Raw genomic sequence first — 20,512 nt, 5'->3', positions numbered from 1 at the left:
TTACTTGTTTCTTAATAAAATAAAATATAAGGCCTATACTACTTGGTAATTGTGTGCCGTACACAATTAACAGTAGGAAAATTCATATAGAACTTTATAGGCCAATGGCCCCTCCCCCCGAGGGGAGGGGGGAGCAAAGCTCCTAATATATATAATAACACATTTTGGTTAAAATATATAAGAGTTGATTTTTTTTGGCTATGCTTATAACTAATTATAACTCTAGCTATGACTCTGATCCGGATTTTGCTAGTAAAGTTAGTTGTTAGTAATTTTAGTTGTTCATAATGTTAGTTGTTCAAAAAGTTAATTGTTTGTAGTTAGTTGTGAGTAAGGTTAGTTCCCGTTGCTTGTTAGTTCCCGTTGCTTGTTAGTGTCTGTTGCTTGTTAGTATGTTAGTATGTTGCTTCTGTTGCTTCCTGTTGCCAACTCTTCGCCTTATTCTTCATAATCATCTTCATATTCTTCATCTTCACTATATTCTTCTTCTTCATCTTCTTCTTCATAATCATCATCATCATCATCATCATATTCTTCGTCTTCATCTTCTTCTTCATCTTCTTCATAATCACCGTCATCCTCGTCTTCTTCTTCTTCTTTTTCTTCTTCATTATCTTCTTCTTCGTCATCATCACCATCTTCTTCTTCTTCATCATCATCATCTTCTTCTTCTTCATCATCATCATCTTCTTCTTCTTCATCATCATCATCTTCTTCTTCTTCTTCATCATCTTCTTCTTCTTCATCATCATCATCATCTTCATCATCATCATCATCTTCTTCTTCTTCTTCTTCATATTCTTCTCCGTCATCATCACCATCTTCACTTTCTTCTTCTTCATCTTCATCTTCTTCTTCATCATCATCACCATCTTCACTTTCTTCTTCTTCATCTTCATCTTCTTCTTCATCATCATCATCTTCTTCTTCTTCATCATCATCTTCTTCATCATCTTCTTCTTCTTCTTCTTCTTCACTTTCTTCTTCTTCATCATCACTTTCTTCTTCTTCATCACTTTCTTCTTCATAATCATCATCTTCTTCATCTCTTCTTCTTTCTATCTCTCTTCTTCTTTCTTCTTCTCTTCTTCTTTCTTCTTCTCTTCTTCTTTCTTCGTCTCTTCTTTCTGCTTCTCTTCTTCTTCTTTCTGCTTCTCTTCTTCTTACTGCTTCTACATATCTTCTTTCTGCTTTTCTTCTTCTTTCTGCTTCTCTTGGGTCTATATCCCTTCTTCTTCGTACTTCTTCTTCTATTCTCATTTTCTTTTGCTTGATAAAATGAGCTGTAGCTTTGTGCTCCAGCTCATTTTCTTTCTCCAATCGTCGCTTAAGCCCCTTGGGCAGGTCTGGTGCTATAGGTATATTATTGATTAATATTATATTGTTTATCTACTATTATATAGAGACATTACTTACCAATCATTTTCACTTTTTTGATCTTTCGATCAAAAACTTTGGCTAGATTAGTTTTGGCTAATCTAACCAGAAATGTGTGTCTCAACAGCTTTGGGACATGCTTGTGAATGGCCTTTGGGCCAAACACAAACAAGCCGTTGAAGGACACTTTTTTTCGGGTGCTGATGCTGCTGATGCTGCTGATGCTGCTGCTGCTGCTGGTGTTGCTGTACATTGGAGTAAACTAATGAAAAAGCGCAAAGAAGAAAAATAATACCGTGAGTGTTTCTTTTTTTTAAAACGCGTTATAATCTTTGGGCCACACATTTTGAGACGCGTTCTTTTTTTAAGGCGCAAGTTATGGCCTTTGGGCCACACACTGTAACGCCATCCTTTTTTTTTTTTATTTTGACATGAGCCAATCATTTGCAATTTTGAATACACGTGTCTGCAACAGAGTACTTGAGTGGGGGCAAAGTGACTAGTAAAAGACTTTATTATTAGGAAAAGCTTTCAAGCTGTATAGTGTCTAGAGTCGAGTTGCTGGCTTCTTTACTGCCAACTACTATTTACTTTTTTATTTTTCTCCCTCATTCTACAAGTTTCAATCTCCTAATGTCGCTGCTTTTCTCTTCCAAATGGCGATGGTCACCAAATACACCCGCCGTCTCAAGTTCCCAAGATCAAGATAAAGGGAAAAAAATTGTGATTACTTGAATACTCCCCTTGAAGAAATTCATTTAGGTTCAAGGTTAAAGTACATAGACAAACCCCATTTGTACAAATTCTTATTTCAATCAGGCAAACTGGTTAAGGATTTTAAATCTTGGTATATAAAGGGTGTATAGCTAAGATTCATTAAGACTCTAATAATAATAATAATAAGGAGATATATCATTTCTTAAAAGCACCATTGATACTTTTTTTTTTTTCTTTTTTGTCGGTATTATTTATTTATTGGACCGCCGCGCCTTACTAGACGGCTATTTAAAATACATTATGCAGTTTGTGGTATACATGCCCTGAGGTATTCGGGATTGTTTATGAAAAAGTATCTCAATATTAGAAAAAGTAGATACTGTAAGAGTGTGTTGATTATTAAAGAGAGTCAAAAAAAATAGTTTTTATATATATTACAATTTAAATCACTGCTGTTTAATGATCGATTGGCTGGCTTACACTGTATAAGTGTGTGTGTATGTTTATTGCGCAACGTACACTACATACTCAAAATTCCCGCCTTACCAGCACTTCCCTAAAGTCATAATAAGTTTTCAAGCAAGAGCAAATTGGCCAATCTTTCATTTTAAAGTATGAAGTATCATGATCATGCCACCGTTTTTGTAAATAATTTTTAAACATATTTTTTTTCTCAGAAAAAAAGCTTGCTCCATTAAAGAGCTTAAACGACGGAAGCATTGTATCGCTGTTAATAATCTCATACCTTACCTTACTCTGGTTTCCACCGAAATTTTACTTTTTGCGTTGACGAAAAATAAAGAGAGAAAAAAAAAGGTCTAAAAAATTATATGATTCACCATTAGAGACTTTGGTAAACTATTGCTTGTTTAACTTAAAGATACCAAAGTCAATTTCACGAATTTTTCTTCTTTTTTAGTTGTTACCTTTTTCCAAAATGTGAAGCGTTGCAAAATCGTTTTATTGCATACTAAATCAAAGAACTTGATATCCCCCACCAAGTTCCCATAAGCCATTTTATCTTCATTTATAATTTTTATTTTATTATTTTTCAGAGGATTATTCAAGCTTTCTTTAAACCATCATACTTAATTCATTGGCATACAAAAAACCAAAGTCTCAACTCTATAAAATATACTAACGAAGTATTTATTTTACAAAAATTCTATAAAACACAGTAAAGTTAGTCATTTCCGACATCTTTATCGGGGGGAAGTTGTATTATATATATATGTATGTTAATTGGTGCCCAGTTATTTATTTCACATTTTACGTTATATATATGTATGTATGTATGTATGTATGTATGTATTTATGCCAAGCTCTGCTTATTCATTTAATACACAGATATAATTTCTGTATAATCCGTTTCTTATTTATACATACATACATATATGTATATATCACATTCGGGCATTATTACACTAAACAAATATAATTTACACTATAGCTCTGCTTGCGGGTACAGGTACAGGCACAGGCACAGGCACAGGCACAGGCGCAGGCACAGGCACATGAACAGGCACATGAGCAGGCACATATACATGTACATACTTACATGCATGCATCGAATCCGCAATAACAAACAAAAAGTAGAAATTAAACCTAATTTATCCTTCACTGCAATTTGGACCAGAAGATGGCATCTCCAGTTTAGAGGGATCTCCATCTTCCATTGTTTTGATGTCGGGTTTGTCTTGAGAGGATTGCTGGGTGTTTTCAGGTATTTGTATTGAAGCAGGAGCTAAGTGAAACACAATAAGTTACCAAACACACACATTTTGTATATATAATAAGTATCAAGATATATTACCATATGTATCTATGAGATCATCCAAATTAACATAGTCCAGTTCATCCCCCGGGTAATGTGTCGGATCAAACCCAAGATGTTGTGCAAGAGATTCGATGTTTGTTCCTAGGGCATCGATACCTTGGCTGATTGCATCTGCAGCTTTGGTGAGAGTGGCTATGTTGTCGTGCACAGCAGGTGTGGTTTGGTTGGGCGGTGTATTGTTGATCGTCCCGAGAGCGGGTGATGGAGTGGAGAATGTTTCTGAAGGGGATAATCTTGTGGTTGTCATTGTGGTTGAAGTAGTAGTAGAAGGAGTAGAAGGCGTAGAAGGCGTAGAAGGCGTAGAATGAGTAGAATGAGTAGGGGGTATAGGATGGGTGGGATGAGTAGGATGAGTCGAATAATTGCTGAATGGCATGCTATTTTCAATAAATGGCATGTAGTCTGGAGATGGAAACGGTACTTCTCCGGTTAACTGGCTTAAGAAAGCAGGGTTTGATTGTGCAAGGGCAATCAAGCTTGATAAGCTCTGTAGTCCTTGAAGTTGCTGTGTTGTTACCAAGCTGGTGTGATCTTGTGGAGGTTGTGGTGGAGGGGGAGGTGGGGTATTGACAGCTACAAAATCAAGCAATGAAGAAGAGTTAGAATAATAATAAGAATAATAATAATATATATAAGAAATGCGTCGTTTCATGATGGTTCAAAGATATTACTATATATATATATATATATATACCTTGCTTTGATTTATCATTCAGAGCAATAGCATCAGCAAGCTCACTAGAAGGATTTGATGAAGGGTGAGGACTAAACGGTTCAGAAGACTGTGAAAGGGTAGCTGGAAGAGTGGCCAGAGAGTTGTCGTGAATGGACAGATCAGTGTGGCTGTCAACATAATCGCCAAGGTTGAATTTTGGTGATCCAAGTCGAGCAATTTTTCTGCTTCTCTCGATCTCTTCATCTTCCTCATATTCATCTTCATTTTCGTCTTCGTCTTCATTTTCAAAACGGCTTTTGTTGCTACTGCCTCTATTGCCATTATTGTTGGTATTACTGGTATTACTACTACTGTTGGTATTGGTGGTATTGTAGCTTGTATCAATATCACCTAAAAGATAACGTCTTTTTCTTGGTATAGACACCGATTTTTTCTCGCTCGAAAATACAGAAGCCAAAAAACGTAAGATCTTGTCAATGGTTTCCTGGTGACGTTGGTGACGTTCTCGTGCAGATATGGTCTCCTGCCACAAGAATTGGTTGTCTCTTTGTATACTATTGAGCTGGGTGCTGATATCCATCTGGTGTTTTTTGATCGCTGATATCTCTTCCATTATGTGGTGGAGATCAATCGTGGATGTTTCTTTATCCTCTGGATCACGACCTTTCTTGCGTGTAACGAGAAGCAGTAGGTCGGGTTGGTTGCGTTGGAAGTGAGGATTGCTGAATTCCCATCGTTCTGATTCTGAATCGGCCTGGAGTACACCTTGCTGCAGATGAGGAACCTTGTGGAATCCGTACATGTTCAACTGTCTAACGAACGAAGAAAAGTTGCTGTGCTTAAAGAAACGAGGCAAGACTCGTTTTGCAAAGTCTTCGTGGCGAATGACAATAAATGACTGTCCATCGTCAGACCATCGAATAAGTTCATCCGAGCCTGGATCGTTAACCATACTTAATAAATAAATATAAAATAAAAGTTTTTTTTTAGAATGAATTCATTTGTGTTAAATATATTTATTTATTTATAAAACTTACTTGTATAGCTTATTCAAGAACGCTGGTACATTCCTCTGAAGCATTGGCCTTTGTTGGGTATGAGATGTGTTTGTGATGGCATTGGATACGAGAGAAGGGTCTAGGGGTTGGGCTGCGATGGCAGGAAGATGAGAGGTCGGCTGTATTTCGGGACGTGCCTGAATGGATGCAACACTTCGGATGGGTAATGATGTTAAAAAAGGGTTTGGTAGTGGAGCAATTGTTGCAGGAGGTTTACTCATTGTAGCTCTTTATTCACTTTATAGATATAAGTATAAGTATAAATATATGTATATGTATGTGTGTATGTGTATTAATTGTCGACAAGGTTTGTACGTGTCAAGACAAAGGTCAAATTGGAATTTATTATTATTATTTTGGGTTAATTTTTTTTTGTTTTTTTTTTTTTTTTATATTTTCATTTTTTTTTTTTAAAAAAGGTTCAATATTTATAGTGGTCATTATTTTTATTATTTGTTTTTATATTTCCTTTTCTCTCTTTTTTTTTGATTCTGTTATTTTGGATATTTTATTTTGACTATTGGATACACAGATTTATATATTTGGTTACCTTTTTGAGCCATCGCATCAAAGAAGCCTCTCCTTTATTATCACTTTTTTTTTTGGTTCTTTCTTGTTTCAATTTTTATAGCGAGAATTTAATTCGATTCCAATTTCACGATTAAAATTAAAATTAAAATCGATAAAGAAATTTGACTATTTTTACCCCTCTTTTAACATTTGACCAGAGAACAAATAATTATAAATAAAAGATCATTAAACCCTGAAAATAAGACCAATTTTTTTTTGTTAGGTATGAATTCCATGAAAATTTTTTTGGTACAAATCTTTCTTATTCAATACCGTATTTCTTTGTGTATGGTGTATTTTTCTTATACACTGGAAAAATAATTGGACTCCGATCGTTTTTTTTCAAGACCTAAAAAGTGTTGTCAGAAAATGTGAAAACTGAATATGTTTTACATTTACTTTGTTAAAAAACAGTTTCTCTACAAAGTAAATGTAAAACATATTCAGTTTTCACATTTCCGGCAACACTTTTTAGGTCTTGAAAAAACGCGGTGTTCGAATTTAATAGCAGAGAAAGAGAAATATTGGCCCTAGATTATTCATTTCTTATGGCAGACTACGAGAATCGATCCCCTAATATAGTAATACTATGTATTATGCGGTGTTTAAACAATCTTTTGTCGTGAATATATGAATTTGTGACTGCATAAAGTTCAATATTGGGATTTTTTTAAAGCTGGCGGACATTTAATGTCATTTTCATATATCGGTATTTTAAATTAAAAAATTGGCCCAAAATCCAAAATTTCTGATTTAAAAGAAAATACACCATAGCCTAGAAAATAAAAGTACGGAATGACAAAGAGCCTTGCCAAAATCAGACCCGCTTAGCCTTTTCTTTATAAAATATACAAATATATATATATATATCTTTATTAACGGAAAAAATTATTTGTATATGTAAATATGATTAATATTTCTATATTTCTATATATGTGTGTCTATTTCTCTGTCTTTTCTGTGTGTGTGTGTGTGTGTGTGTGTGTTTGTGCGTTTGTGCGTTTATGTGTCTTGTCAGACCAAATATATTTTATCTGCTTCTTCTTTTTTTTTCTACTTTTTTTCCCTCTTCTTCTTCTTCTTCTATTTATTAATATTTACTCTTTTCTTACCAGCAGTCCACGAAGACGACAAGTTGACCCATGTTTCTTGACTGGATAGCTCAGCTCAGACTGTTGCAGCATGACCCTCGTATGTCTTTATATATTTATATATTATATTATTATTATTATTATTTCTTTAATTAATCGTCTCTACAACATTTGATCGTTTCCTTATTTCAAATTACGAATGAATAGAAACCAACATTCTTGGCCCTTTACCATTGGGCATCAAAAGAACACTTATTTCTGAAATCACCTCTTTCATTTATCCCGCATCCGGAAAGCATATACCCGATCCTTCCATCTTTGTTTCTCCAGCCCATGTCAAATGGGTTATGGAAGTCATTGGCCAGGGATTCAATCTTCCCTTGGAAGACATGCACATAACCAATGACGACGTGAGCATATATGCACAATGGCTATTCGAGCCCTCCATGAGACCCGCGGCTGTTGTCAATGAAGGACTCGAACAAGAGCTCTATCAGATCATCTTTCACCAATTCTCGCTCCTCTTTCAGCCCCGGATCCCTCGATCGCCTTCAGCCCAAAATAATCATTACACCAACAATTCATCATCTGTAGGCAGGCCTAACAGTTTCAACATCAACATGATCCCCGCCAATATTCACACAAATGTCACGTCTGCCAGCATGCCAATGCCAGCTACGATTGCAAACACAACCATCAACACAGCTCAGCCGACAGGAGCCAACGCCACCCCAAACGTTCTCAAGGACACAATAAGCCAGCTCGTCCAAAGACATGTCGAACTCTGTAAACGGACCCTGACAGTGTTTGCCACCGCAGGAAGATCGCTCGAGCTCAGTCCAGAGACCTGGACGGTCTTACTCAAGGTGATGCTTGGTATTACAGACTCGTTACTAAGAGAACCAATGGGCGACACATCCATTCCGGGTGTGGTTAATATGGGTGATCAACTGTGTGACCATCTGCTGAGAGTAAGCTGAATAATACAGAAATGTTGCATACATGTATGATAAACAAGACTCTTTTGCTTTTTGGTGTGTATTTGTAGGTTCTATGTGAATTATGGTTACGGTCGGAAACAAAGGAAGTTGAAATGTGGGACATTTTCAAGGTAAGAAAAAAAAGGAGAAGGGAAACCATAATAAAGAAAGAAAGAAAGAGAGAAAGAGAAATATGAGATGAGATGATATAATATGATACAAGATGAGGAAAAGAAAGCGTTCTTGACATGTATGACTTGTCCAGGATTGCTTTATGAGATGGACCCATCGTCCCAAGGTTATTCAGCAATGGAGTGCAACAAGTTTGGCCTTGTCAAGATGTGTTTCTGGCCATCTCTCTGAAATTGAAGAGTGCTATGTGGTCATCATGTCAGTCAGTGGCGTGCAAGTAAAATTAGACCTTCCGAAGCCATTTGTATACTATGCCTGGCATAGATTTATCTACCTCATTCCACATCCACTCCAACTAGCTCCTCACAACTTCAATTTAGCGATGATTGGAATCGGTCAACTTGTCAGTGCTCTCAACCAGAAACATAGTCGTGTGTCAAATACCAAAGAGATAAACATGCCACCCGATGGAAACACTCTCTTACACATGTTTGGCACCTGGCTGTTTGACGTTTGCTCAAAGACATCTCAAAACGATCCAGAGTCACACAGGGGATTTGCGGAAGCATTTGCGACATTGTGCAAAATATTTTGCCGCCCACAGCCGCGCCAACCATTTTTACGCACCTACACCGAAAGATTCTATGCTGCCCTTTGCCTTGGCCTCAAAGTAGATGCCTGCATTCCTACAATCCTGATGAATTGCACTGAGCTATTTGCAATTGATCTCGAGGGAGTCCGTATGTTGGTGCCTGATTTTATTTCGGCCATCAAGATGGTTCTTCCCAAACTTAATATCCAATGCAAGTGCTTTGTGTCTGTGGATGATCTCCGTTTGGCTGCCATCAAGGTGATCAGTACCGTGATGTGTTTGCCAAACCACTTTGAAAAAGTAGAGCTCAAGCCAGGGTGGGATTCCGATCTTCATTGTGCGTCTGACAATGCTTCTTTAATCGGAGAACAAGAGCAGCTGGTTACTCAATTGGTAAAGAAAAGGCACAAGAACACACAAACATATATATATACATACAAACCTATACGCACCTATGTGTATATATATGTATCTGCTTATATAATCAAAGCAAATGGGTTATTAAATAAGTTTCTTTTTGATCTTCGGTTTGGTTTGGTTTGGTTTGGTTTGGTTTGGTTTGGTTTGGTTTGGTTTGGTTTGGTTTGGTTTGGTTTGGTTTGGTTTGGTTTGGATTGGTTTGATTTGATTTGGTTTGATTTGATTTAATTTGATTTGGTTTCTTTTTCTTTATCCAGATACGTGTATTGTATGCCGACAAGGGTGATGTTGATGTAGAAAGACCATTTACTTGTGTAAGGTATTCTGTCTACCTTGAGCTGTCTATACTCATCTACTTTCCCCTGTCAATTTTGCTTTCTTTTCTTTCAAATCAAAAAAGCTCAAGTTCTATATTCTTGAATTGCTTCTCATGTCTCTACGAACAGAGACCTCTTCTTACAATATGCGTTATATTCTTCACCTTATCAACGTTTATGTTGTTGAAGATGTTCCATTCTGCCCTGGTCTTGTTGGTACAGTTGTCAAGTTGATTCAAGACAAGGTAAGTTCGCCAGTCTTTTTGAGGTTTTTTTTGTACTTTACAAAGAATTCTAAATTCTAAATTCTAAACAATAAAATAAAAAAAAAATATCATTTTTTGCGTGTGTATGTTGTTTGTTTGTTTTCTTTCTTTCTTAGATATTGACCATGAAACTCCCACCCGATGTCACCCTAGTGGCTTTTGATGTCCTGATGGACTTTGTTGATTTGTATGACTATGTAAAAAGAGACAGTAAGGTCAGACAAAACGAAGCGATTACGGCGGGGATGACAAGGACGTTGAATACCATTTTGTCCCCAAAAAAGAATGTAGCACGAGAACTTGTTTTAGCATTGAGTCGATATGTAGACACGCTGATAAATGCTGGCAAGTTGGTGAGTTACAATGTTAATAGTAATAATAGTAATAGTAATAGTAAAGGTATATATCATAAAGTAACATACTTAAAATACATGTTTGTGATGTACACATCTCTCTTTGTTTTTGCTTTTTTTATTGTTTTTTTTTTGGTGCTGGTTTTTTTTTTCTGTTGCTATATATTTTTATTTTCTTTATTCTCGTATTAGTTGCATACCTATCCTCTTATTGTCCAAGCATATGATTGCATGATGAAATGGGTTCTTGTCAGCCAATGGATTATTGATGATCGTGACTGTTACCAAGCTGTCATTGCTACCCTTAGTCGAGGTATCACCTTATTTGACCGTGATACAGATTCAGTTCATGTTGAAGTCAGTTCAGAAAAGAAAAAGCGTCGAGACACGACATTTCCTCCTGCCAAGCAACTCTTCTTACTCCCACCGCGGGTTAACAAGAACAACAATAACAACAACAGCAACAATAGCAATAGCAATAGTAGTAACAACAACAACAATAGCCACAGCCATAGTAATAGTAATAGCAATAGTAATAACAATAGTAACAGCAATAATAACAGTAATAGTAATAACAGCAACAATGGTAACAATAGCAACACCAATTCGAATACCAGCGCCAATGCCAACACCAACAATAACAATAGCAATTCTGCAAATACAACAGATCAGCAATCTGCTCCTTCGTTACCCCCGAGCCGGTCCGGTTCAGTTAACCACAAGAAAGAAGAGATAGCAGTCCGCATGGCAGCGGAATACTGCATGTCTCAATTTGTCAATCAGCTCGGCAAGTTCCAATCGTTGCACGACCACTCGCTTGTCCGTTTCCGATCAACTCAACGAGACGATCTGTGCTACCTTCGAGAATACCGCGCCGCTAAGCAGGACACGGATGTGCGTACCGCGATCAATCCGTACGACACAGTTCGCTATTTTTTGGTCGACAAACGGATGATACTGGCTGTCATTGACTTAACAAATGCTCCCCACAAAAGCACAGAAGAGCCCAAAGGGAAACCCTCAGTGCTGCTCATCATTAGAGATACCACAGGAAGCTACATGTGGGAGATGGACGCGGTTTATAAAGACCCCGATGCATCGACACCCTTTAAGGTTTCTATATCACCTCCGGCCACTTCTGACCGACGCAAATCAGATCCACACAACCAACCTTCTCTGCTGTACCATACTTATGGAAGCGATGATGACTATGATGACGACGCGTTTGTGGTTCCGACTGCTACTTCTGTGAATGAGAGCGAACTACCGAGACTTGATAAACTGCTTAAAGATGATTCCGAGGATTTGTACCAGTGGGATGGCATCAGGACGTTTATTGAACAGCAGAAGAATGTCATTTTACAGAAAAGTTTCAAGGAGTCCATGGATAAGCACACAGTTTATCCAGCCCCTCCTAATATTAATAATGACAGGTAAAAAAGAAATGGTATGGTTTTTTTTAATGAACGTCTCTCTAATATATATATATTTGGCTGTTTTCTAATAGCCCTAGAGGATTTCGACTGCTCTTATCTCAAATTGGATTCCTCTTACCTCAAAACAGAGAGCAAATCACACCTATCCAAATAACAGATTCGGCGATTTCAGAGCTTGAGACTCTCGATATGTTGAACGAGTAAGTAAATAGTGTTATTGTTAAGAGTATTAGTATATTTACATTAAAACTTTGAATAGACGTGATTGTATATCAGTGTCTGTTTATTATGCTTTGTCTGGAAATACAACTTGGACAGAACTAGTCGAATCGCCTCCTCCATTGAGCCCGTTGTACTTACAATTCCTTCATTGTCTTGGATGGCCAGTAAGTGCGTTGAAAGACAACAAGTAGTTTAAACAAAAAATAAAATAAAACAGTAGACAAGAAAATAACTTTTATCGGTCTTATTGTACGTACAAAAAGGTAGATCTTGCGAATCACAATGGTTTCAAAGGCAATCTTGATCCCTCGATTTGCGAAAAGGCACCTTATTACTCTGACAGGTCTGCTGAGTTTGTGGTCAATGTACCTTACATGCTTCACCAGTCACCTTGCAGGAATGATGAGACCATTGGCCAGATACACCAACGAGTCTCGGTTGATGATCATGTTTGCATTGTGTGGATCGAAGACTTGGTCAATTACGATGAACTTTCCAAAAAGATAAAAAATTCAAGTCTTCCATCCTCCAAAATTATGGTCTACATGTTTATTCATCCACTCAAGAAGAGTGCTGATGGACTGTACCGGATACGTATACACATTCCATCATATACTAGTCTTTCTGGTACTATGGCAGCAAGTCAACGCCTCAATGAAAATGCTTTGGTAAGTTTTTATATTTCTATTATTGGTTATTCTGGATAAAGAAGAAGAGGTATATTAGATGAACTAACAAATGTATATAGTTGTTTGGCCCATTGGTTGATGGTATCGTTGTGAGCAGACACGCATTAGGTGCAATGGTTAGAAATACAGCCATTTCAGCTCACCAGGCCTGCCGAGTGGTTACAGATACCTACACAAGACCTTATGTGATCCGTAAACAGTTTATCGAAGAAATGGGACATCGTCACAGAGTTAAGATGCCACTGTCAGAGTAAGTATTTCTGTGGTAGCTTTAGTTATTATACATAAGAAATTTTGTGACTAATATTGATTCTATTACCAATAGATTTTATTCAGACATATTTTCAGAAAACAGAATCTAATTCTGAACAGGATAGGCTTCTTTATTAAATTATATTCTTTTATTTTATTTTATTTTAATTATTTTCTATTTTATTTAATTCATAAAAGGAAGAAAGAAATGGGGACAAAAAGAAGGGCTATGTAACCATGTTTCTTACTTTATTTCATTGTATGATTTGGTATATTCTAATTTTCTTGGTCTGTTTTAATAAACATTTACACTACTTGAATGTAATTCAACTTCAAGAGTAATCTAATATATATATATATAAGAAGGTCCAAATGTTATATAAAAATAGCTATGGTCTATGTAATTAAAGCCTTGTTAAAGTGATCCGTTGTGCCATTGACATAATAAAGAATGAAATAAACGATTCAAAAGATTGATTTCAAATGCTAAGCTCTAATTGACAATCTGAAGAACTATAATATCAAGGGGAGATGTATTGATCTTTGAGTAAACGGTGTAAAGGTCCTATTTGTACCCAATGAACATGTCTATGATTATAAATATTACTGTTTGCAAGGCAACCAGTATATGAAAAAACAATCATATACGCGCAGACTCTGGAAGGATAATGATAATAGCAAATGTTTTTGTCAAAAAATAAATATACTTTATATGACACCCAAACTGAATAGTACAGCATTGAATCCAAATAAAAACACAGGGTGCTGTAAATGTGAGCTTTGGATACAAAATTCAATCTAAAGTACATACTACAAATGACAAGTCTCTTTTGATAGTAGCATGTTCATTTTAATTATGTAACTATATAATAAATATAACACATATACATACATATATATTTCATAATTTTATATATTAAATATATACATATTTTACTTCTTTAATATCCGCCAGAGAAAAAACTATATGGCCAACTCAGCAACCAAAACCCATCATTTATATCTCCTTTTTATTTATTTATTTTTTATTTATTTATTTATTTATTTATTTATTTTCTACTTCTTTACCTTTCTCTCTCTCTCTCTTACGCACTTCTTTTACAGTACGTCAAATAAAGCACATTTTATTGTTTTTGTCCTTATGCGTCAATTGCATGGAAAATAAAGGGGATTACTTTCTCCCTCCCTCTCTGTCCTTATTTTAATTAATTTATATGTATTTATTTATTTATACGTCAAAATTTATGTACTGTTTGTTTTATTCAGATACTTACTTTATTTGTTTTTTATTTTAATATATAATTTATATAAATACATTAAAGAATCTTGATCATGGCAGAGAAGGAATTGAACCAAAACACATGTTTCAACTTTTCATTCTTCAAAGGTAAGAAAACAACAACAATTCAATAAACAATATAGTACTAGATATCACCAAACAACAATAAGAATACTAAGGACAACTCCTTTAATTTCTATATATATATATTACATTAGACATGATGAAGGAATTGCGTCGTGTGGACGACAACATTGTTCCTCGTCTCAACTCAACCGATACTCATTCAGAGGCTGCTTGTGCTGATTTCTTTAAGCAGCTTTCTTCAGCCTATGCCAAACGCGAGAATGCGATCAACTATTGTCTCAAGGTTAGTATAACATAAGATATTATGATTATTTGAATTAGCTACAAAGTATTTCATTCAATACACAATTGATGAATAAATAAATAAATAAATAAACTTTAATAAAATATTTATGTTATGTTATTTACTTTATTTATTTTATATATATATATTCTGTCCCCCATGTACAACATTTTTGTTTATTTTATAAAAAAAATATGTATATATAAAGACAATGGATAATGTTATCGAAACAAAGTACAAGAAGCTCCAAGAAGATCCTGATGATTATGATACCCAGTCCAGTCTTTACTCTGATGAATCAAAGGTACAAGAAAAAAGAAGCTTTAAATTGATAATTAATTAATTAATTAATTAATTTTTCTATTTAAAAAAATAATAGCGTCGTATGGTTGCCAACGAATTGATGGTAGAGGATATTGTTCGCGAACGGACACTCCAGGTCTTCAAGAGCAAGTGCAGAATCTTTGACACTTCTTCTCTCACAATCAAGTCATAGTTTATACAACAACATATATATATATACATGTTATAAATACTCACTAATAAAACATCAAAAAACACAAGAAATATATATATACTACTCTTCTATATCTACATTATTTTACACATTTAATCCACAATGCTTATATTATTTTAATTATAATATATATATATATATATACAGTAACAATGTCTTATCATATCTATCTTCTTTTTGAGGGGTTCAATTAAGTAACGTTTATTTGAAAGTTTTCAAATGTACTTGGGTTTTGTCAAATTCTGTAACTGTAACTGTAACTGTAAATTCACAATTTCTATAACTTTTTTTATTTTATTCAGTTTGAATAAAATATATTGTATATATATATATATATATAAATTTGAATTTATTTATTTATTTATTTATATGTATTTATTTATTTTAATTTACAAGAAAGTCTTGACGTGGGTCTCGCAGATGTTGCGGAGCTTGGCATCCAACTCCTTGGAGATGACACCCTTGGTGCGGATCTCATCGAGCTCGGCCTGGTGCTGGGTCTTGACGTAGCTGACAAAGTCCTTCTCCCAGTCGACAACCTTACCGACGGGCAACTTATCGAGGAAACCGTTGACACCAGCAAAGACGATGGGGACCTGGACCTCAATGGAGAGAGGAGTGTACTGGGGCTGCTTGAGGAGCTCGGTAAGACGGGCACCACGGTTAAGCAAGAACTGGGTGGAGGCATCGAGATCGGAACCGAACTGGGCGAAGGCGGCAACTTCACGGTACTGGGCCAAGAAAAGCTTGAGAGAACCAGCAACCTGCTTCATGGCCTTGGTCTGGGCAGCGGAACCGACACGGGAGACGGAAAGACCGACGTTAATGGCGGGACGGACACCCTTGAAGAAGAGCTCGGCTTCCAAGAAAATCTGACCATCAGTGATGGAAATGACGTTGGTAGGAATGTAGGCAGACACATCACCACCCTGGGTCTCAATGATGGGAAGGGCGGTCATGGAACCGTAACCGAAAGCCTTGTTCATCTTGGCGGCACGTTCCAAAAGACGGGAGTGGAGGTAGAAGACATCACCGGGGTAGGCCTCACGACCGGGGGGACGACGAAGCAAAAGGGACATCTGACGGTAGGCAACAGCCTGCTTGGACAAATCATCGTAGATGATAAGGGAGTGGCGACCGTTGTCACGGAACCATTCACCAAAGGCAGCACCAGAGAAGGGAGCGAGGTACTGGAGAGGGGCGGCCTCAGAGGCAGTGGCAGCAACGACGATGGTGTACTTCATGGCGTCGTTCTCCTCGAGAGTACGGACCAACTGGGCAACAGTGGAACGCTTCTGACCGACGGCAACGTAGATGCAGTAAAGCTTCTTGGACTCATCGGAACCGTTATTCCAGTTCTTCTGGTTAAGAATGGTGTCAAGAGCGACAGCAGTCTTACCGGTCTGACGATCACCAATGATCAACTCACGCTGACCACGACCGATGGGAACCATGGAATCAACAGACTTGATACCAGTCTGCATGGGCTCGTTGACGGAGTGACGGGGCAAAATACCGGGAGCCTTGACCTGGACACGGGAACGGCCAACGGTCTCAAGAGGACCCTTACCATCAATGGGGTTACCGAGGGCATCGACAACACGACCTAAGATACCAGGACCGACGGGAACGTCGACAATAGCACCGGTACGCTTGACGGTGTCACCTTCCTTGATCAAACGATCGTTACCGAAGACGACAATACCGACGTTGTCAGCTTCCAAGTTGAGGGCCATACCCTATACACAAATACACAATTACAAAAAAGACACAAAAAAATAATTAATTTACAAATACAAAACATGTTTAAATTTCCATATCATAATAGTATTTTAATCGTATTCTCTCTATCTCTCTTCTAAACTATAGACTCCAATAATAATGCACAATATCAAGTAAGCATTTATATAATATTTACCTTGAGACCGCTGGAGAACTCGACCATCTCCTCAGCCTGAACGTTCTTCAAACCGTAGACACGGGCAATACCGTCACCAATGGAGAGGACGCGACCAGTCTCCTGGAGATCGGCCTCAGCAGAGGCACCGAGAATGCGCTGTTCGAGGATAGAAGAGACCTCGGCAGTGGAGGGCTTGGAAGAGGCAAAGCGGGCAGCAACGGTGGCAGCACCGACATTGACACGAAGCTACAAATAAAAATTCGCATGAATACACATATACACAAAAGGAAATATAAATAATGATAATACAGGTATTGAATTCTTAGGGTTGGAATAGTAATAACAGTAGACAATATAGCGGCTGTATTAAATTGTGTCGAATAAGCATCATACAAACACGCATACAGACACATACCCACGTACACATCATACAAATAAATCTATGTAAAGTGCGTGTGTCTATGTGCCTGTACATATATCCCGTGTGTATGTGTCTGTGTGGAGTGTATGCAGTAACGTATTTTTTCTTCTTTTTGTTCTTCTTTCATCGTCTTATCTTTATTTTTTGCTGTTGTCGTTTCTCTTATTATTTCTGTTGATATTCTCCTTCGTATTCTTCATTGTTCTTTCATTTTGGACGCGTGTGATGTTGTATTGTGTTGTGTTGTATTGGAATGACGACATGATATTATCTTTTCCTTTTTAATAATAAAAAAGAAGAAGTAATAATACTCACAGCCGGGGTGGACTTGGCGAAAGCAGCCAAGGCAGGACGAGCGACACGAGCAGCGTTTCTCAACATTATAAAAATTGTCACAGGGGACAGATGAGAGGGGTGGGTATTTTTTTTTGGAGGGAAAAAAAAATAAAGTAAGGGTAAAAGGGCTGGGGATGATGTTTACCACTGTGACTGCTACTCCGGCCCCCGGCTAAGAGTCTAGTTATTATTATTGTGTTTAATCTTATTATAAAACATAATAAAAACATATATATATATATATTTATATTTGTTGTATATTTTGACGAATCATATTCATTCAATGAATATTACTTTCACATAAAAATATCGCTCATTATTAAATACATATCAGACCTTGTCAACCAAGAAAACCATAATGGTGTCAGATCATTATTTTATTGTATTTTATTTTAATTGCTCTTTTGAATAAAACTAGCTCTAAAGGCTTTGACTATCAATTAAGAAACTATAAGATAAAACAAAACATTGTTTGCGCGATTATAGAAAGATGCATATTAACCCTCTCCTAATCTTCCTTACAAATCTCCGCTTCACGTTCTTCTATATAAATATATAAATGTATACATTAATTTCCTTATCCTAAAGGGGCAGGCACAGGTACAAGCCCATGAGCAGGAAATGGTGTTCTTTTGGAAAGAATCTAAGGGCGCAATTTTTACGGGAACCTGTTCCAAATAATGGGTTTTAATTCAATATGCAAAAGCAGTATCTTAAGTTCTTTACTCCTGCAATTTCCAACTGTACACAAGTAATTTATATTCATCATAATCATAATACAAAACGCTTTAATATAATAGACTCCAACTTTATACTTCAAAAATCCGTGATTTCCTTTGGATTGCTGATATCTCTCCACTTAAATTGGTGGCATTCTTTAATCGCATTACTACATCTTCTTCTCTCTATACTTTGGCTACTATATGAACTATAGACAACATTCAAGAACCATAAATCAACAAGGCACATTTTAATAGTCCCTTCCTTTCTTATTTTAACTTTAAGAAAGAAACCCATTTTTTTTTTAAAAAAAAATAATCTTTGGTTACCTAGTATGCGTTATGCATTTTGAGAACAGCCAAGAGTTAATTTTGAGCCAAGTATTAGAAACCGCTCCACAAAAAGATGTAAGTACTCGTCAAGAACAGGAGTCAAAGCAACTGCCAAACTTTTGGAGCTGGATCCCCCTGCCAACGAATGCAAGTTTGTGCAAGGTATCATTTGATTAGTCCTAAAAATTCCCTGAGCTGCTATTGCAGATTATAGCAATTAATGCGAGCTTGATACATGATACATTGATTCTTTCCTTAGTAGACTATTTGACGACCCTAACCAAAATATCTTTTCCCGCTGGACCAACAAAATCACATTAGAGACAAAGAGAAATGAAAATTTCGACACAAAGCTCTTTGAGATCTGTATTACCAGTCTGCATGAAGTCTAATGGAAGACAAACCATGAATTTGGTAAAGTCAAGCCTTCCATTCAAATTGGAAAGAGCAGCTCTCTGGTGTGTGAATATCTGGTCAGGGTAAGAGTGATTTTTTTGTAGAAATGCATAATTTCGCCTAAAAATGAATGGTGCTGTCACGTGTGTGATAGATTTGGTCGGTCGTCGGCCAAAAAATCCCATTCCTTTTTATACTCACATTTCCATATAGGTTTATGTTTTACGATCACACACCCCATTTTTAGTAGTTGAAAAAAAGTTCCACTCAATTCAATAAAGACATCCTTTTACTCTTGTTTGATTTTTTTATCTTGCTTCATTCCTAAAGTCTGTTGGTCTCTTTGAGATTATGAGGAAGTATATTTTATTCAATTGCTTATTCGGTTCGTTACACTATAACCCGTATCGCAACACTTGCCAGTATCAATCCTGTTTTAATACCAATTTTTTGTTTCTTTTTTTCACTTTTTTTCTCGTCACGTGCTTTATCAAAGAAAAATGTTTTCCTTTTCTCTTTGACCGATTTCTTTATTTTTTTCTTAAACCATTATTGTCTGGTAGTCTTTATCCACCTTTAGCAGACACTTTTTCATATCATTTTATGTGTTTTTCTTATTGTTTTATAATAAAGTCTTTCTTCAACCGTATCAATCCCTATAAACATTTATACTGAGAGGATTATTTGTCCCTATTTTTTTCTTTTTTTACTGAGTTTACATTTTACTTTTTTTTTTTTGAAAAAAAAGGCCAAGTTGAAAAAGCAAGTCACGATTTTCCTTGATGGTAGAATTTATTTCTCTCTTTTTTTTTATTAGTTTTAGTTCATCTATAAATCAATCCAGTAATCTAATTTTACTTACATTGAAATGGCCACCCCACAAAAGAGAAGATCTGCCAGAGCCGGTACCAAGCTTACCAGACGTACCGCTAACAAGCACTCGAAGCGTGTTGTTATTAGAGTAAGAAGAATAAAAATGAAAGGAATCTTACAATTATGTTTATAATTCCAAGTAATTAAAACATTTGCATTTATTTATTATTCTATTTACTAAAAAAAAAAACTTTAAATAATTATTTGTTTAGGGCAACCAAATCATCAAAGCCAACTGGAACAAAGAACAAACTCTTCGTCAAAAGTAAGCCAAATCGACAACCTTGTTATTCTTTTTTAATTTTATTTTATTTTTGCCATATAAACGTGTGTATTTTACCAAATAATAATAATAATAATAATTAGCTATGCTCGCCTTGGTC

The 20,512-nt window shown here is 36.2% G+C and overlaps 5 protein-coding genes across 5 annotated transcripts; 3 read left to right on the top strand and 2 right to left on the bottom strand.

The window, feature by feature from the left end:
* Positions 1–5,232: 5,232 nt before the first annotated feature.
* Positions 5,233–5,688, bottom strand: PHYBLDRAFT_109349 (heat shock factor-type transcription factor; the record flags this gene model as incomplete). Its single annotated transcript, XM_018428107.1, has 2 exons — positions 5,233–5,560; positions 5,645–5,688. Coding segments are annotated over 2 exons (372 nt in total), but the record flags the coding sequence as incomplete, so codon positions are not given.
* A 1,663-nt stretch (positions 5,689–7,351) lies between these two features.
* PHYBLDRAFT_77168 (hypothetical protein) lies at positions 7,352–13,095 on the top strand (the record flags this gene model as incomplete). The annotated part of the gene is made up of 13 exons (XM_018443232.1): positions 7,352–7,426; positions 7,534–8,297; positions 8,375–8,437; positions 8,572–9,423; positions 9,708–9,764; positions 9,851–10,012; positions 10,150–10,386; positions 10,579–11,819; positions 11,894–12,022; positions 12,082–12,208; positions 12,308–12,712; positions 12,793–12,983; positions 13,059–13,095. Exons 1-13 carry the CDS (start codon positions 7,378–7,380, stop codon positions 13,093–13,095), a joined length of 4,314 nt encoding a protein of 1,437 aa, XP_018295287.1. The 5' UTR covers positions 7,352–7,377.
* A 1,178-nt stretch (positions 13,096–14,273) lies between these two features.
* Positions 14,274–15,299, top strand: PHYBLDRAFT_77169 (hypothetical protein). Its single transcript, XM_018443233.1, has 4 exons — positions 14,274–14,372; positions 14,483–14,634; positions 14,843–14,938; positions 15,014–15,299. Exons 1-4 carry the CDS (start codon positions 14,318–14,320, stop codon positions 15,128–15,130), a joined length of 420 nt encoding a protein of 139 aa, XP_018295052.1. The 5' UTR covers positions 14,274–14,317; the 3' UTR covers positions 15,131–15,299.
* Positions 15,300–15,330: 31 nt separating this feature from the next.
* Positions 15,331–17,908, bottom strand: PHYBLDRAFT_131800 (hypothetical protein). Its single transcript, XM_018429441.1, has 3 exons — positions 17,788–17,908; positions 17,070–17,297; positions 15,331–16,890 (listed from the first exon to the last, which is right to left on the bottom strand). Exons 1-3 carry the CDS (start codon positions 17,851–17,853, stop codon positions 15,541–15,543), a joined length of 1,644 nt encoding a protein of 547 aa, XP_018295051.1. The 5' UTR covers positions 17,854–17,908; the 3' UTR covers positions 15,331–15,540.
* A 961-nt stretch (positions 17,909–18,869) lies between these two features.
* PHYBLDRAFT_165507 (hypothetical protein) lies at positions 18,870–19,503 on the top strand (the record flags this gene model as incomplete). The annotated part of the gene is made up of 3 exons (XM_018435249.1): positions 18,870–19,022; positions 19,182–19,339; positions 19,470–19,503. 3 exons carry the CDS (start codon positions 18,870–18,872, stop codon positions 19,501–19,503), a joined length of 345 nt encoding a protein of 114 aa, XP_018295050.1.
* Between the last annotated feature and the right edge of the window lie 1,009 nt (positions 19,504–20,512).

The sequence above is a fragment of the Phycomyces blakesleeanus genome (genome assembly GCF_001638985.1).
Source record: "Phycomyces blakesleeanus NRRL 1555(-) unplaced genomic scaffold PHYBLscaffold_5, whole genome shotgun sequence".
NCBI classification, from domain to species: Eukaryota; Fungi; Mucoromycota; class Mucoromycetes; order Mucorales; family Phycomycetaceae; genus Phycomyces; species Phycomyces blakesleeanus.
This window is presented reverse-complemented; position numbering and strand designations above follow the sequence as displayed.

Excerpts from the sequence above, each read along its gene's own strand:
- PHYBLDRAFT_131800 (XM_018429441.1), bottom strand. The coding sequence starts at position 17,853 with ATGTTGAGAAACGCTGCTCGTGTCGCTCGTCCTGCCTTGGCTGCTTTC. Across the intron at positions 17,298-17,787 it reads TCGCCAAGTCCACCCCGGCT|CTTCGTGTCAATGTCGGTGC; the intron begins GTGAGTATTATT and ends TTTTATTTGTAG. Across the intron at positions 16,891-17,069 it reads AGTTCTCCAGCGGTCTCAAG|GGTATGGCCCTCAACTTGGA; the intron begins GTAAATATTATA and ends ATTTGTGTATAG.
- PHYBLDRAFT_77169 (XM_018443233.1), top strand. The coding sequence starts at position 14,318 with ATGGCAGAGAAGGAATTGAACCAAAACACATGTTTCAACTTTTCATTC. Across the intron at positions 14,373-14,482 it reads CAACTTTTCATTCTTCAAAG|ACATGATGAAGGAATTGCGT; the intron begins GTAAGAAAACAA and ends ATATTACATTAG. Across the intron at positions 14,939-15,013 it reads TTTACTCTGATGAATCAAAG|CGTCGTATGGTTGCCAACGA; the intron begins GTACAAGAAAAA and ends AAAAAATAATAG.